Source organism: Notolepis coatsorum (assembly GCF_963971535.1).
Source record: "Notolepis coatsorum genome assembly, contig: SCAFFOLD_223, whole genome shotgun sequence".
NCBI lineage: Eukaryota > Metazoa > Chordata > Actinopteri > Aulopiformes > Paralepididae > Notolepis > Notolepis coatsorum.
Window position 1 is genome coordinate 328,692 of NW_028171508.1, and position 18,801 is coordinate 347,492.

Here is an 18,801-nt window from a genome sequence, read left to right on the forward strand (position 1 = left end):
ATGCAAATGCATATGCAATATGTATAACTTGAATAAGTAATAAATACAGAAACAACATGTTTAACAATATGTAAATGAGTAGCTACATTTATTTTACATTACATTAACATTTATACGGTCTTTGGCCCTTTGAGGGCAACCATAATGCTGATGTGGCCCTCTGTGAAAATGAGTTTGACACCCCTGTTGTAGATGGATCGAGTAATAGACTGTTATTACTGTACCACCCATGTAGCTGTCAAAGCTCCATCACAAATGCAGTTATGTGCATAGAAAGGGATTCCACTCAGTGATGGGCATTTGCCTGATAAATGTCATTTCTGCCGGGAGGAAAGGCATGCTGCATGTTTTCAATTAATTAAATAAAACTGATACTTTTTGCAAGGGTTTATGACTGTCATACAAATAATCAACCAACTACATACTGTAACTTTTCAGTGCACGTTCTCATTTACATTGTGACAACAGCCTTGTGAGCTCCCGCACACAGACATGATGGAATTCAAGTTCATGTTTGTATTGATCACATATAGGCAGGCTACACATACGCATATAGGCTACATCAGGGATCGGCAATAGGCGGCCCGCGGGCCGACATTGGCCCGCCAGCAATAATTTCTGGCCCGTCAGATTATTTTGAGAATATGATATTTATTTTACGCGCAGGAAATATTCACTCGGGACGCCAGGGTGTCTTTTATTGTGAAGCTGTATCTATCTACCGGTAGTCATCAATAGCACTATAGCCAATTGAAATGCTAGAAATGGTCACGTGGACTGGGAGAACCAATGGAATAGTCCCTAACGAACTTTCACTTCCGCGTTCGAGATGGAGCGAGTAACAAAAAATTTGTTAAAAAACAAAACAAACATCTTTGGATAGGGAAATGCAACAGGGAAATATAACGCTTCTTTTAATAAACAGGAGCCATACTTAAAATACGGGTTTATTGCAACAGGTCGGTGATTCTTGCGTGCCGAGCCGACGTCCTCTCTGCATAATATGTGGCGACAACAACAACGAGGAAATGGTTGTTATTACAAATGTGTTCAAGTTGGCAGATAAAGTAGCTGCATTCAACGCCAATCTGGAATTGGAGGGCGGCGAGTGGATATGTGACATGTTTCAAACATTAGCAGGGATTTTGGAGGACTGAACAACAAACAAGGTATGGTGAGTCGTGTTTTCATGCATTATGTCTTCTGATCTGTTCATCACCCGCCGCGGTGATCTGCAACAGCTGATCTGCTGTTCATAAATGAATGAATGAAAACTTTATTTAACAGATTGCAGAATGGGTACAATACAGTACGGCGCAATACACACAATTGTTAAGCTGATCTGCAACAGCTGAGAGCTGTTCATGAATGAATGAATGGAAACTTTATTTAACAGATTGCAGAATGGGTACAATACAGTACGGCGCAATACACACAATTGTTAAGCTGATCTGCAACAGCTGAGAGCTGTTCATGAATGAATGAATGAATGAATGAGAACTTTATTAACAGATTGCAGAATGGGTACAGTACAGTACAGCTCAATACATACAATTGTTAAGGGGATGCAGACCAGAGAAAGACTTTCGTCTTGTTTACATCAGGGTCCCCCATTTTCAATTCATCGTAATGAATTGATGAGTGAGAACTTTGTTTGGCGGATTGCAGAGTGGGTGCAGTGCAGTGCGGCGCAGTGCACACGGTTGTTGGGGGGATGCAGACCAGAGAAAAACGTTTGTCTTTTTTCAATATCAGTATATTAAATTAGCCATTGTTTTTGATCCTGGCCCGCGAAGCAACGGCTTGGGGAAAATCTGGCCCGTGGGCAAATCTAATTGGCGACCCCTGGGCTACATCATACATGGCAGTGAGATTAATTGTTCTTGTATATGCTCTCGTATTATTGTTTATATAGGCTACCCAATACCGACATCAAAATAGATTGTATGCCTTTAGAAATCATATGCAGCAGGTAGAAAATTTACGGAAAATCCGTCGCGATTTGGAATAAAATTGAGGATAACTTTAATCCCTGGGTATTAATCGAACAAAACGGAAAAAGGCAGTCATATTCCAGCACGGTCTTTATTAGTTAATATGGTCTTTAAGTGAATAGATATCATATCCGACATCACCGTACGTGTACATGTCTGTCAGCCTGTCACGTATTTCTCCATAACACGCTTCCCTCGGCTTAGTCCACTTTTCCACATTTCATGGGGGTGTTCCATTACCGTATATGGTTAATTACGGGCGGTGCTATATGCAAATACTTAAAATCGTGCACGAGCGTGGAGCATAGAACCTAATGGTATTTATCAACACGGAGGAGCGTGGGACGCGTGTACACACGGTTGATAAATCCGGATATTCTGTGCATACACACATTAGAACACTTTCTAAGAATTGTTGATAAATGAGGGCCCTGGTGCTCTTTGCAGCTGAGGTAAATAGAAGACACGTCTTATATTTGAGGATTTACGGTATGTATTCAGATCTAATTGTGTTACCTATAAAACTATGTTTTTCTGCTATTACTCTGCCCATACCTGTACCTCCCCTTCCCCCATGCTCCTATGATGCCCACATTTCCCCAAGGGGATAAATAAAGGAATATCTTATCTTATCTTAAGAATCCTGCATTCCCAGCATTTAAACACGCAGCATCTCATAACCACACTGGAGCCGAATAAAAGTAAACAGTACAAACAGGAGAAATATAGCTTGAGGAAAAATAGCAAGGGCTGCTAGATCCACAAAGAATGGATTGCACAGTGCTAATTGCACCCTTACAATTCATGCACAGTGATTGATTGAATGAAAATTGTATTAACAGATTGCAGAATGGGTACAATACAGTACGGCTCAATACACACAATTGTTAAGGGGATGCAGACCTGAGAAAGACTTTCGTCTTGTTTACATCAGGGTCCCCCATTTTCAATTCATAATGAATTGCAAGTAAGGGTGCAATTAGCACCATGCAATCCATTCTTTGTGGATCTAGCCCCTAGTGTTTAAAAACCCTTTCACCGCCGCACTACCAAACGGTTAACCCTTTCACCGCCACAACACACGGAAGGTTAACCCTTTCACTGCCACACGACAGCGTGTTAATCCTTTCACTGCCACACTACAGAAGGTTAACCCTTTACGATCACACTACCGACGGGTAGTGTGATAGTAAAGGGTTAACCTTCTGTTGTGTGACAGTGAAAGAGTTAAAAACCCTTTCAGATGTCAGGAGATGAGACAGGAAGGCAGCTCCGTTTACCAGTCAAACAAAATATCCCAAACACTGCTGTCATCTGAGATCCCACTGTGTCGACACCAATTGTTCCATCTATTCTATTCCAACCTCTGCAGTTTGGATTCTATTACGGATAGTAATGCAATACTTACCACCACTGTTCAGCCAAAGAAACGATCATTTCATTTATACTGTGGACGTTTTCCTGAGGCCTCTGTGCACACCTCTTCTTCGCCGTTCATCTTCCTCTTCTTCCTCTCCTCTCTTCCTCATCCTCCTCACTCCTCTCTTCTCCCCTCATCTCTCCTCATCTTCATCCTCTCTCCCCTCACCCTCCTCATCTTCCTCTCCCCCCATCATCATCTTCCTCTCCCCTCATCTTCATCTTCCTCTCCCCTCATTCACCTCTTCTTCCTCTCCCTTTATCTCCTCTTCCACTCCCTTCATCCTCCTCTTCCTCTCCTGTCATCCTCCTCTTCCTCTCCCCTCATCCTCCTCTTCCTCTCCCCTCATCATCATCTTCCTCTCCCCTCATCTTCATCTCCCCTCATTCACCTCTTCTTCCTCTCCCTTCATCCTCCTTCCACTCCCTTCATCCTCCTCTTCCACTCCCTTCATCCTCCTCTTTCACTCCCTTCATCCTCTTCTTCCTCTCCCTTCATCCTCCTCTTCCTCTCCCCTCATCCTCCTCTTCTTCTCCCCTCATCCTCCTCTCCTTTCATTGCTCCTCTTCCTCATAATTATTATTATTAAATTATTATTATTAAATTATTATTATGCTCTCCCCTCTTCTCCTCCTCTTCTTCTCCCTCATCATCCTCTTCCTATTCCCTCCTCTTCCTCTCCCCGTATCCTCCTCTTCCTCCCACAACCCCCCCATCCCCCCTTTTTCCCCCATAAAGCTTAAGGATGAAGCTCACAGAATTGGTAAGTTTATATTTGATTGCCAATGTTTTAACATTAGTATCAACCATGACGATTAGTAACCTCTCCGGCTCCACAACAGCACTGCGTGTGATACTACTGGTGCGCCTCAGGAGGTAGAGCGCTCATCTGGCCGTCGGGGAGGTTCCCGGTTCGATTCCCCAGCGTGTCGAAGAAGCGTCCTCGAGCGAGTCACTTAATAACCCCTAACTGCTCCCGATGAGCAGGTCGGCACACCTTGCAGGCGGTCGCCTCCGAATGTGTAAAAATGTGAGGAAATTGTAAAGCGATTTGGCTAAAAAAGCTGTTAATATAAATGCACCATTTACCGTTAACACTAAATCATCACGCCGTGTTGAAAGAATAAGGATTCGATCAAACTAAACTCCAGGACGACACGAGAGAGAGAGAGAGAGGGAGGAGGAGATGGGGGTGAAGACACTGGGTAGAGGGGGAGGGGGAGGAAACCCTGCTGAATCCACAGCAGAGAGAGTAGGTTTGTGAGTCTAAATGAGAAGGCTCTGGCTTCCCCCCGGGGGGGGGGGTCGGTCGGGGAGACGGGCGGCAGGCGGCACAGAAGGACCGGACGCCCGCGGCGCTGAGTCTGCGGCGTGTGGGAGGCGGCTGGCAGCTGGAGCACGCCGGGCCAAAACCATCTGAAGCCGCGGGAAGAAACGATGCGATTGAAGCCGGTCTCTGGAGGTCGTCAGCGGGCCGCTTTGAAAGTGATTGGGCGCGCGCGGGTTTCACAGTCTTATGCGTTGGTTGGGTACCTTTCATATTTGAACCGGGTTATGGGTGAAAAATGTAACAGTAAAGTGCAATATACAATGTACAGGTGGTTAAACTGGATATAAAATATACAAATGTGTAAGAAATCTAAAAGAGTGATACTGCTAATCAGATGGATGTACACAGTTGTAGTATATATATATTATATGTATGTACACAGTCTGTGGATCGATACCCACGGCGTGTGTTGTGTGTGTGAACGTTGGCGTGAACGTGCGACACACTTCATAGGTTTTCGTCTTGCGTTAACGGAAACGTTGACGTCATCGGACTTATGAATATAAAATATGACAATATAAATACCGAAATGTGGCACTGGCGGACAGGGGTGTAGCTCCAGATTCTGGGCCCCATGAAAGAATGTATTTGTAGGCCCCCAGTAAAAAAAATTCAAAATAAATGTTGCCCATTTATTTATTGATGAAAACGCATAATATGGTTTTTACCTATACATTCGGATCAGCAGTTCAGCACCTGCACTGTTGGTGGGTGAGCCTAGTAAAGGATGTCGCATTGCGTTCATCTTCAATGAATGGACCAATGCAATAGTCTACCAAAGCCCCCCCCTCTCTCTATATATCTCACACACACACACACACACACACACACACACACACACACACACACACACACACACACACACACACACACACACCACACACACACACACACACACACACACACACACACACACACACACACACACACACACACACACACACACACACACACACACACTTCAGAAACAAACATAGTATCAATGAGAGCATCAATAATACACCTGAGTGATGTCTAGTAAATGTTTTTTTTTTTTTTTGGGGGCCCCCCCCCCAGTGCTGGGCTCTTGGAATCATCCTAAGCTACCCCCCCCCGCAGCTACGCCCCTGCCGGCGGATCTCACGTGAGTCGGTACTCGGTGCCCTTAATTCGGTTCGGTTCGGTACCCGTCCCTGTATGCGTTGGTTTATCATGTAGCCAGCGGAGGGAAGGTTCTTCTAGACTCGGACACGGAGCGGCACAGCAATAAGTCCACCGCTCTTCAGAAGGGACAACCCTTGGAATTAGGCCTGCGTGATATTGGAAATTTTTTATACTGTGATGGCTTTTGTTTTTGCCATATATATTGTGATATGAAAAGGACACTGGGAACATTTGGGGAGAATTAATCGCTCTAGCAATGAGTACAGGGTGTTTCTGGAGGGAAATGAGGCAGTTGTTTAATACTCTGGTTGACTCACCACGACAACGCCATTGTATGCAGATGATACTCGTCTATCATTCCAGGCTAAAGTCCACGATCCAACGTGATATTATTAATGCATGTTGCCTGGCCCCTAAATTAAGGCATCTAGAAGAGATCCAGGAGATCACAGGCTGTTTGCCGCTGTTCTCCGGTTTTAAGACGTTAAACATAAAGCCCTTAAAGTCCTTCACACAAAAATTCTTCACAAAGTCACCATTGCGTGTTGCGCACGTTGCAATGTCCATCCCGAAACGATATATTGTGCAACAGTCCTACCTTGGATGAACCAAGGAAACTATAAAAGAAGGAAGGGTCGTCAGGTCAGAATACCAGCGTTCTATGTTGTGCTTAATTTTAAGGAAGACACCATAATCAGGCGAAAAATTACAACGTGTTTAGTGTATTCCACTAAAACGCTATTATCCGTCTTTCTCTGGAATTACTCAGAAGCACCCAAAGTTATACTCCTATTCAAAAGGCTATAAAACGGAAATGTACCGATGAAAAAACAATCTGTTTTGTACACGTCGACTGGATGCAACTAACTGGTAATCGACGGGTGTATTAGACCCATAGCTATACTTTAAGATATATTTTAAGGACTCGCAAATCTCGCAGTCCCCCCATTGACTTACAGCGATGGCACACTAGCACCATCTGGTGGATTAAGCGGTGGCGCTGAATGAGTTAAAGAAGACGTGTCCGGCCCATGGGGACATTAACGTGCGTTGTCGGGCCTTACAAATACATTTGATTTGATTTGATTTGATTGGTCTGAAAACTATGGTATCAGTTCTATTGAAGCCTGTATTAAAATTCTAAATAGACGACCTATCTGAGGAAAATATACAGAAACAATACACATTAGCTCGTTAAAAATTCAATAAATTGCCAATGATTCTGACATCCGAGGTCACAACCTGCACGGAGAGATCCCGTTCAACTCGACGTCGGCGGAACTCAAAGTTTGACGCGCTGCTGCGCGGTGACCAGTGGCAAATCCTTATGGAAGCCAACGGAAGCCATGCCTCCCTAATATTAAAATATGAATTAATATCAAATATGAAATATGAAAAAAAATATATATATATAATTTTTTTTAATATAGTTTACATTCTTTTTCATCTGTGCATCTGTGTTATCATTTTTTTTATTTTTTTTAAATGTCTCCCTCTTCTCCTGCTCACTCCCTCTAACACACTGTCAGCCTCACTATGCTCACTGCAGCAGGAGAGGAGGCAGATGGTAGGTCTCTTTCTCCAGGCTTCCAGCATTATAGAGTCCAAATCCGATCCTAGCCAATCAGATTCGAGCTGACTGCCACACCCTAAAAGTTTAAAACGGGGCTGAGAGGAAAACACTCAGCATATTTTCCCCTCTGCACTCTGAACATTGTATTAACCCGTAACTGTTCCCACGGGCCGAATATTGCCCCGATCCTCGCGAGATTAAATCCACGGGGACCTCTCGGCGTGCCGAAGCTTTTCCTAAATCACTTCCATCATCGAAAACGAGGGGAAAAGGTCGGCTCGTGACCCTGAAAATGTCGCGTGATTTTAAAAACGCTGTATTAAGTGAGCCTATTATGGGATCCACGCAAGCTTTCTATCGTGGAAACATCTGGGCGTCCCGCAACTTTTACTGATTCACATGTAGCCCCTAAAATGCTTAGAAAAGGAAAACAGAAAGCGTAGAATAAACTCGCCGAAAATCGCGCAAGGAAAAATCGGACCAAAAATTAACCAATGCTCCAGCAGTATTAATGACCCTGATGTAAACAAGACAAACGTCTTTCTCTGGTCTGCATCCCCTTATACAATTGTGTGTATTGAGCCGTACTGTATTGTACCCATTCTGCAATCTGTTAAATAAATAAAAAGAACGTTTGACTGGCCGCCGAGCCATACTGTAGTGTACATGGTGACTGCTTGACTTTAAAAAAAAAAAAATTAATAATTTTTTTTTTAATAATTTTTTTTTGGCTTCCCCTGTTATTTTACCCACGCGACGCCACTGGCGGTGACGAGATGACCCTTCCTTCTTTTTTATAGTTCCCTTGGAATGAACTGAAGACGTATACTACTGAAAACAAACGGAGGACTGGATGTCTTGGTCGAAGAACGAGAGGAAACTGTGTGTTTCTATTCGGGCTCGCAGCAGTCATAACAAGGGGATGTGTGTTGTCCCTGGCAACCGGCGGAGGCATTGTTTCAGGGCGACTGGTCCCCCCCCCCCCCCCCCCCCCGGGGAGTTCCTCTGCGGTTGGTCTGAATACAGATACAGGAGAAAAGAGGAGGAGGAGGAGGAGGAGGAGGAGGAGGAGGAGGAGGAGGAGGAGGAGGAGGAGGAGGAGGAGGAGGAGGTGAACGGGACTGAGATGGATTGAGATTCACAAAGCTACCTGGAAACATTCGACCGTTACGATCTGTACTGTTGCATCGCCTTGGTGCCAGGAAGCTGAACAAGGACGTCTTTATACCTGTATCACTGACTGTACATATTAATACTACAACTCTACATACATCTGATACTATATATACTACAACTCTGTACATACCAGTGGAGGTTATTCAATGACAACACGTGAAGCACAAATTCACTTCAATTATTATTAATTTACATATATACATTTACATATATATATATATATATATATATATATATATATATATATATATATATATATATATTATTTTATTATTATTATTATTATTATTATTATTATTATTATTATTATTATTATTATTATTATTATTATTATTATTATTATTATTATTATTATTATTATTATTATTATTATTATTATTATTATTATTATTATTATTATTATTATTATTATTATTATTATATATATTTTTTTATTAGAAATGTTTTCCTCTGTAAAAAAAATGCCAGTGGATTTTTTTTCCCTTCAAAAATGGCCAAGTGACAGCTCTGAGCTCTCTGATCAGGCCTGCTCATCACATAACTGCAGTGATGGCAAGCTGTCAATCACTATAGTGCAACTTATAGTGCACGGGTTGATCTTAGTTGATTATTATCCAATCAAAATAGGCTATTTGAGTCATCTAAGCCCCGCCCGTGCATTATTGCGCACGCCACTCGCGAACGGGGATTGAATGATTGACAGCCCTCAAAGTTCTGACACTCAAATCAGAGAAGAGCTCCGTGACTGTGATGATGTCATCAAGTTCTCCGGCTGTTTGATTGATTGAAAATGTTATTAACAGATTGCAGAATGGGTACAATACAGTACAGCTGTAACAACACAGTAGACTAAATTAAACTTTGCGCCAACATTAGGACCGCAGCGTGACTGTGATGATGTCATCACCAGTGATCTCCAGTAATCGGAGATAGTATAAGGAGTTTGGGGGAGGATTCGCGAAACCTGTGGCCAGGGAGAACCGGGAGTTGCATTGAAACCTACCAAGATAGACCCCCACGACCAAGGTTATCGGACTACCAGGTCAGACGGGCCGACTTAGTCTCGCTCTGAGTGGGCTGGCTGGGGAAGACGAATAGAGACCTTTTTCATCAGAAAATCAGTGATCAGATGGGAGGGAGTCTATTTACGAAAGACACTATTTCCTGTTTTAATATTTAGTAGCTGTGTGCGCTGTGTTTATCTGTGTTGATTATGAATTAATTGGCTTTATTTTACTGCGTGCGTTCACTGCGTTGGTATGCGTTCTGCCTTTCTGTGGGTAACGAAAATATTTTGGTCCGCTGTGGCCTGGCCTCTGTGTGTGTGTGTGTGTGTGTGTGTGTGTGTGTGTGTGTGTGTGTGTGTGTGTGTGTGTGTGTGTGTGTGTGTGTGTGTGTGTGTGTGTGTGTGTGTGTGTGTGTGTGTGTGTGTGTGTGTGTGTGTGTGTGTGTGTGTGTGTGTGTGTATGTGTGTGTGTGTGTGTGTGTGTGTGTGTGTGCTTGCAACTCTGGCACTCGACAGATCAGCCTGGCAAGTCACTTGTGCCACTGCAGTTTCCCAAATACACCAAACGAACCAAGACCGAAGATCTGAGAGGCGCACGCAACGACACCAGCGGGCGGCTGGCATCCCCCAGGTGTCTGGCTTCCCTTGCACCATCTGTGGACGGGTGTGCGGCTCAAGGATCGGACTCAACGCCCACGAGAAGTGGCACCAGCGGCAGCGTCGCTAACCCCCCCCCCTCACCCCATCCCCGGAGCAAGCGTCATCATCGAACACGATGGACAGCTAAGAGAGTGTGTGTGTGTGTGTGTGTGTGTGTGTGCACATGCGTGTGTGTGTCGTTCAGTTCTATATAGTGCTGAGTGATGTGCATCTGAGATTGATCTGGTGATGCGTTCTGTACATCTCCTCTCCTCCTCCTCTTCCTCTCTCTCCTCCCTCTCTCTCCTCCCCTCCTCCTCCTCCTCTCCCCTCCTCTCCTCCTCTACTCTCCTCTCTCCTCTCCCCTCCTCCCCTCTCCTCCTCCTCTCTCGTGATGTTTGTAAGTGAGGTGTGTGTGTCAAGAGTTACTCCAAGGTATTTATTACTAGTGCATGTTGTCTTTAACTGTAGTGTCTGTCTGCTGTCTTCATAACCACACTGTGTGTCTGTACTTCTTTATTAATTTTTTTTATCTCTCCCGTCCTCCCCAATATTTTTAACTCACAGCCACCACTGCCACACACATTGGGGGATGTTTTAAAAATATTATTTAACATATAATATAATAATTTGTGCTTCACGGTCAGCAGCCGCCACTGGTACATACATATGATACTATATATACTACAACTCTGTACATACATATGATACTATATATACTACAACTCTGTACATTATGATACTATATATACTACAACTCTGTACATACATATGATACTATATATATACTACAACTCTGTACATACATATGATACTATATATTAGGGGTGTAAAGGTACACGTATCCGTACCGAACCGTTTCAGTGTGTACCGTACCGAATGGCTGTGTATGTTAACCACTAACGTTTTTTTTCACAATCTAATATAATTATTTTTTTTAAATAAATGTTTTACGAGTCGATTATTAATTTCAATATAGAATATTCGTTGACAGCCCTACAAGTACAATTAGTTACTGCACACTACATCACCCCTGAGTGGAACATGGAAAGCCAAACCTTCCCCCACTGTACCGAAAACCCGTACCGAACCGTGACTTCAAAACCGAGGTACGTACCATAGTTTTTGTGTACCGTTACACGCCTAGTATATATACTACAACTCTGTACATACATCTGATTAGCAGTATTACTCTTTTTGATGTTTTACTCATTTGTGTATTTTCTATCCAGTTTAACCACATTGTATATTGCACTTTACTGTTACATTTGCACCCATAACCCATATAACTCTGTGTGATATCAAGATGTTGTCGAACATCACAGAAGTGTTCATCAGTGCCGGGGAGCCACGTGAAGGGACACATAGTGAAGGGTACAACTAGGGCCCCGTTTGTTTATTAAGCTCATATTCTTGTTGTCAATAGAAATCCATGCTTTGAACTAGGGATGTCCGATATTATCGGCCTACCGATATTATCGGTCGATATCGGCATTTAAATGTGATATCGTAAAATGTCTATTTTTATTTACATTTATTTAACCTTTATTTACCCAGGCAAGCAAGTAAGAACAGATTCTGATTTTATTTATTGTCAAAAGTATGCATAATGTTGTGTTAACTCCACGACAAGAGATATGTAATGTTAATTACCTGAAATTATTCCGTTTTTTTTGAGTGGGAAACCTTGCATCTATCGGTATCGGTTGATATCGGTTGATATATATAAATTAAGAGTTGGACAATATCGGTATATCGGTATTGTTACAACCCTGGCTCAAAGGGACGCAACCTATGTGCAAACAGACACCAAAACGCGTGTTCAACCCAAAAGACTACTCTAACAATGAAATACTGGTACAAACTAAAGAACAAAGAATGGGAGAACGTGACAAGTCTTTGTTTCCACACTCTCCTCTAGCCACAGTCAGGCTGCATGTGTGACTGAAGGACTGGCTTTAAGCTGCCAGGCATGTTTCCAATCAGCAGCAATCAGCTAATTAGCAGCCATCACCTGCCTGCAGTGACACAGGAGTAATCAAGCTCATGGTACATAACAGTATCGGTGAAAAAGCCAATATTGAGCATCCCTACTTTGAACTAGACCTCTTCCTTTACTAATTACAGTGATTACTAGGGATGTTCGATATTGGCTTTTTTACCGATATACCGATATTGTCCAACTCTTAATTTCCGATACCGATATCAACCGATACCGATATATGCTGGGATCCCCCCTAAAAAAAACGGAATCATTTCAGGTAATTAACATTACATATCTCATATCTCTTCGTGGAATTAACACAACATTATGCATACTTTTGACAATAAATAAAATAAGAATTTGTTCTTACTTGCTTGCCTGGGTAAATAAAGGTGAAATAAATGTAAAAAAAATAAAAAACGAGACAGATCATTTCCGATATTACATTTTAATGCCAATATCGGTAGGTCGATAATATCGGACATCCCTACTTTGAACTATAGACCTCTTCCTTTACTTCCCAATCTGAACACACAGAGGTGATTTTGAGAGGGAAAAAACCATGTGCAATTGTGCACAGAAACACAGAAACAACGTTGACGTTTCATAATGTAATACATGTAGGGTGTTATGATCTATCTTCCACGCTCCTATGCAGAGAGTTGGACCACCGCCAAACACCTCTGTCCACAGAGGAAGGAAACAAATAAATACTGTATTTTTAGGCTACTTTATAAATAAGAACTGAGAATGAATAAAACATTTTTTTATATTTTTTTCAAGTAAAAGGATTTCACTGCAGCCATGTTCATTCACTGTGTCCATGGAAACGACAATGAACGCAGCCATAAAGGTCTGATTTCCTCACGCAGAAAATACAGTCTGGTTACTTTTCTCATTATGCATCACTGCATAACTCCTAAATGTCCAGGCAAGTTTAATATATGGTTATGCATACAGTACATGCAATTCAAAGTTATTACCCGATTCTCTTTCAAACTAATTTGGTTGTGGAGGTCAGTTTTTGTTATGATCATAAGGCACTTGGGGGGCAGAGCTGTATGATGTACAGGTGACGGTGGCTCAGGAGGTAGAGTGGTCGTCTGGTAATCTGGAGGTTCCCGGCTCGATTCCCGCTCCTCCCGGGCAGCGTGTCGAAGCGTCCTTGAGCAAAGACACTTAACCCCCTAACTGCTCCCGATGAGCTGGTTGGCACCTCGTATGGTCGCCTCCGCCGTCGGTGTAACATACTGTACATATACATACATCTACATATCTGTAGATACTATATTTATATCTTACCTACTCTTACTAGTTACGCTGCTGGCCAGTATGACTTACTACCATAGTGTCTTTATACCTGTATCACTGTACATATTAATACTATATCTATATCTGTACATATCTCTTACCTACTCTTACTAGTTACACTGCTGGCCAGTATGACTTACTACCATAGTGTCTTTATACCTGTATCACTGTACATATTAATACTATATCTATATCTGTACATATCCCGTACCTACTCTTACTAGTTACACTGCTGGCCAGTATGACTTACTACCATAGTGTCTTTATACCTGTATCACTGTACATATTAATACTATATCTATATCTGTACATATATCTTACCTACTCTTACTAGTTACACTGCTGGCCAGTATGACTTACTACCATAGTGTCTTTATACCTGTATCACTGTACATATTAATACTACAGCTCTGTACATATATCTGATTAGCACTATTACTCAGTAGTACTAATTCATATATTTTATACCCAGTTTAATCACCTGTACATTGTATATCACTGTTGCACTTTACTGTTACATTTACACTCTGGTTGGATGCCAAACCTCTTTTCGTCGTACTGTACTTGTGCTGCGTGACGACAATACATCTTAAACGAATCTCATTGCAGTCTCTCATATCTCATATCACTTGTGCAAAACTGTTGTAAACACATGTCACTATAGACACACAAATCCACATTTGTATCTTACTTTATTCTATTTGTATATGGCTAGTGTTTTAATGTGTGTAGAGCTGCTGATCTGACCTGTTGTACTGCTGATCTGACACCGGCAAACATACCGTGTTCGACCCAATCAGCAATACCAACTGAGTCACTAAGTTCCCCTCTACCTGCGCGAGCTGCCCCCCTAAAAGAAATACAACGAGGCTCTATGGAGAAACCATGACACTCCCCTGACTAAAAGTATAATGGAGCTCTATGGAGAAACCACGACACTCCCCTGACTAAAAGTATAATGGAGCTCTATGGAGAAACCATGACACTCCCCTGACTAAAAGTATAATGGGGCTCTATGGAGAAACCATGACACTCCCCTGACTAAAAGTATAATGGGGCTCTATGGAGAAACGTGAAACGTTTGAAACGTGAGTCTGACGTGGACAGCAAACAGGTCTATTGCTTTGCGCATTAATTAACAGATTGAGACATAGCTGATGAATTCCGTCTGCCAAAGGACCTCTGCTCAGAAACAGTCACCAGCGGAGTCGTATCGCTCTACCTCTGCTCCGTTCTGAAGTTTCCTGATACCTCCATCGTCTCTTGACCAGCTTCCCTTCCCTTCCCTCTCTCTCTGTCTCTCTCTCTCTCTCTGTCTCTCTCTCTCTCTCTCTCTGGTTATCACAATATTTACTTACTTCATACCTCAGTCACAAGTTATCTCTGTCTGTATCTCTCTCTCTCTCTCTCTGTTTCTCTCTCTCTCTGTATCGCTCTCTCTCTGTTTCTCTCTCTCTCTGTTTCTCTCTCTCTCTACCTGTATCTCCTCTCTCTACCTCTCTGTGTATATCTCTCTCTCTATCTCTCTCTGTATCTCTCTCTCTCTGTATCTCTCTCCCTCTCTCCCCCCTCTGTCTCGCTCCCCCTCTCTATCTATCTCTCTCTCTCTGTATCTCTCTCTATCTCTCTCTGTATTTCTCTGTATCGCTCTCTCTCCCTCTCCCTCTGTCTCTCTCTCTCTCTCTCTCTCTGTGTCTCTCTCTCTGTATCTCTCTCTATCTTTCTGTATTTCTCTCTCTCTATCTCTGTATCTCTCTCCCTCTCTCTCTCTCTCTCTCTCTCTCTCTCTGTCTCTCTCTCATCACCCATTGGGGGTCAGATCGAGGAGCAGTGGAGAGAGAGAGCAGGTTGAGTGAAATCCCTGAATCCATGACCTTTTTCATGTGATTTATTTTTCCATTTACGGTCCACCCTGAGGCTATACTGTAGGGTGCATGTTTTCTTTTGTTTTTGTCATTTCTGCTTCATTGGAGAGAACAGTGAGTGACAGTCAATTGGGGATGGAGAGGAGGGGGGGGGGGGGGTGACCTCTGCAAACAAAGGTCCGGATTCAAACCCAGAACCTTGTGATTATTTGGTATGCGTTCTCTCACTGTGAGTCACCAGGGCGCACTAGGTCCATTGTTTTTGAGAAAAAAAAAAAAATTATTTAATTTACATTTGGTCATTTAGCTGAAACGCTTTTATCCCAAGCGACGTACAGGTTCTGTACAACAAGTCATCAGGAAGGGTAGGCTACAGCTCTTTCAGCTGAGTAACCATGTTCATCAAGCAGTGTTGAAACTGGAGTGCTGCAGTGGTGACTCAGTGCAAAGTAGTAGAGACATTATTAGTATAACTTCATGGTGGTGCCCTTTATAGGGTTAAAGCACCTGTCCTGACTCCATAATGTACGCTTGTTGGTTGGTTCCTTTCATGCCCTCATTTCCTATGCACCTCGTGTACTGTTTACTTTTACTCTCACTCATAGTATATATTCAGATTCAAATTCTTTATTGCCTATATTTATTGTAACATAATATGCTGGCGGGACAAAACCTCATAACTCCATTTTTTTCATCAACTCAGTAGATCATCCTCCATGTGTGTGTGGTTTTACAACGTCTACACAACGGGAAAGCATTAAACCAATCAACTGTCTAAACCTCGTAACTCTATTCGCCCTCAAATCTGTGTTCGTTTTTTTCATCTGCTGAAAAGTTGGGTTTTTGGAGTTAGGAGGTTTTGTCCCGCCAGCAGCGGATATATAATATAACTTTATTTTTCTCATATTTTTATATTCAGAGTTAATTACATTGTTTACACTGTTTATTTTCCCCATGTGTTTATATTCAGATCAAATAGTAGTATTGCCTATATGTGTGTCTTTCTACTATTACCCTGCCATTACCCGCCCCCCCCCCCCCCCCCCTCCCCCCTCCCCCAAAGGGGATCAATAAAGGAGTACCCTAAATACATTTACATGTGCGGTTCAGTTGCCACTAGTTTCTCTTCCGCCTTTCTGCTGGTTCCGATACATGAACGTAAAAACAAGCAGACAAACACGACACGTTGTTTCCCCTCCATGTCGGTGTGCCGTCGTCACAAACATCGACCTCCACGCGGACGTGTTAAACGGCCGACGGTTAAAGAGCACCGGGCGAGTATAGGCGTCGCTTCTCGTCCTCCCCCCAGAGTGCTTTCTGTTTCCCCCGGTAAACACTGAACCTGACGCGACCCCCCCTCTGAGAGGAACACGGGGAGGTCGAGCTCGGCATATTATTATTATCTTTTCACGCACCAGAACCCTGGCCGGGTCCGAAGCAAAGTCCGACACCGACACGTAGCTGTGGAAACAAGCAGGAAGCAGCGCACGTGAAACAGGTGTGTGGATTCATGTGATCAGTTCACGGGTGGTTGGAGCGAGGGCCTTACCGCTCTGCAAGCCGTTTCCTGTGCGCTCGGCCGCTTTATGAAGTAGAAAATGACCATAATGCCAGACATGCTTCAAGTATAGTCGCTTTACCCTACCTCTGCCTAGAACCAACGCTCTGAAGAAAACTGCAATGTATAGAGAGCCATAACATACTGGAATAGGATCCCATTACATATCATACGGATGGAAAACAAGGACAGTTTCATTTTTGTATCCACTTTTTCTCCTCCTGTTTTTCTGTGTTTTTCTCCCCGTCCCAATTTAGTCGTGCCAATTCCCCCCTCCCCTTCCTGGCCGTTGCTCGCATGTGTCCCCCACTGGCCGGTCGTAGGGAGGGTTGATAGATACTATCACATGTCCCCTCAGATACATGCAGAGTCAGCCAGCCACTTCTTTTCACCTGCCAGCGCGGACTCTCATTGGCGAGGTGTAACGTGTGGGAGGCTCACACTATACCCTCACCATCTCCCTTTCTCGCTGTGCCGGCTCCCTGACCGACCTGTAGGAGTCGCTGTCCACAACGACCAGATTACCACCCTCACCGGCTTCCCTCCCGCGGACTCTGCCAATTGAGTCAGTATGACAGCCGGCCCAAGCCGGAGGCAACGCTGACAGCCGGATTCGATACCGGTGTCTCACACGTTGGTGACGAGTGCTTAGTCCGCTGCGCCACCCAGCCGCCCCAAACAAGGACAGTTTCCAAAAGAAACTTAAAAGGAGCCATAATCCGGAAGGAAATCAATATATGTCAATTGCAGCTGCAGCCATGTTATCCAAACTTCTTCTGTTTACTTGTGTTTTTTTTTTTTAAAGGTATGGTGAAATGGATTCAACTATGACCTTTTGTTTTATTTTCTATTGATTAAGTATGTGATATAATTATATGACTGATTTACACTGAATGTTTCATATTTGTATGTTGTGTATATCTGTGAGGACCCCAGGAAGAATAGTCAACACGTTGATGATGACTAATGGGGATCCTAATAAACATAAACGTAAACTTATGAAGTGCAAATGACCGCACTTTGGTGCACAAAGAGCAGGTTCACAGGCGGCCTGGCACGTCGGAACCCGGTCGGTCTCCCTCTGGCGGGGTCGCAGTAGTAGGGTTTCTCCCGAGGATTCCTCTCTCTCTCTCTCTCTCTCTCTCTCTCTCCGCACGTGATGCTCTGAGATTGAACACGGTCGACCAGGTGATTCAGCCGCTGCACGTGCGTTCTTCTCCAGAGAACCTTGTTTGGTGAATGTCATGTTTGTTTGTAATGTCGTACCGTGCTGAGTTCTTCCGAGCGCACTGCATGAGCTCAGCGGATCATCGTACTGAGGGAGAGAGAGAGAGAGAGAGACACACAGAGAGAGAGAGAGAGAGAGAGAGACACAGAGAGAGAGAGACACAGAGAGAGAGAGAGAGAGACACAGAGAGAGAGACACACAGAGAGAGAGGCAGAGAGAGATACACACAGAGAGAGAGATACAGAGAGAGACAGAGAGAGAGACACAGAGAGAAAGAGAGAGAAATATACAAACAGAAATACCAATTCGAATTTAGTTAAAATTAATTGAATGTGTTATTGAACCAATTGCACTCTATGGCAGTGAGGTGTGGGGTCCGCTTACAAAACAAGACTTTACCCAATGGACAAACACCCCATTGAGACCCTGCATGCAGAGTTCTGTAAGATTCTCCTACATGTCCAGAGGAAGACTTCAAACAATGCATGCAGGGCAGAATTAGGCCGTTACCCACTAATACTAAAAATACAAAAAAGAGCAACTTTTGGACACGCCTAAAACAAAGTGGCGCCCT

General features: G+C 43.3%; 1 protein-coding gene across 1 annotated transcript in view; it reads left to right on the top strand.

The window, feature by feature from the left end:
* Positions 1-4,222: 4,222 nt before the first annotated feature.
* Positions 4,223-18,801, top strand: part of LOC311248250 (heparan sulfate glucosamine 3-O-sulfotransferase 4-like) — a gene marked incomplete at both ends in the record, with an annotated part of 30,688 nt that continues 16,109 nt past the window's right edge. The window contains one exon of the mRNA XM_084339168.1: positions 4,223-4,290. Within this exon, the coding sequence (XP_084195294.1) occupies positions 4,223-4,290 (68 nt within the window). The remainder of the gene's footprint in view (positions 4,291-18,801) is intronic.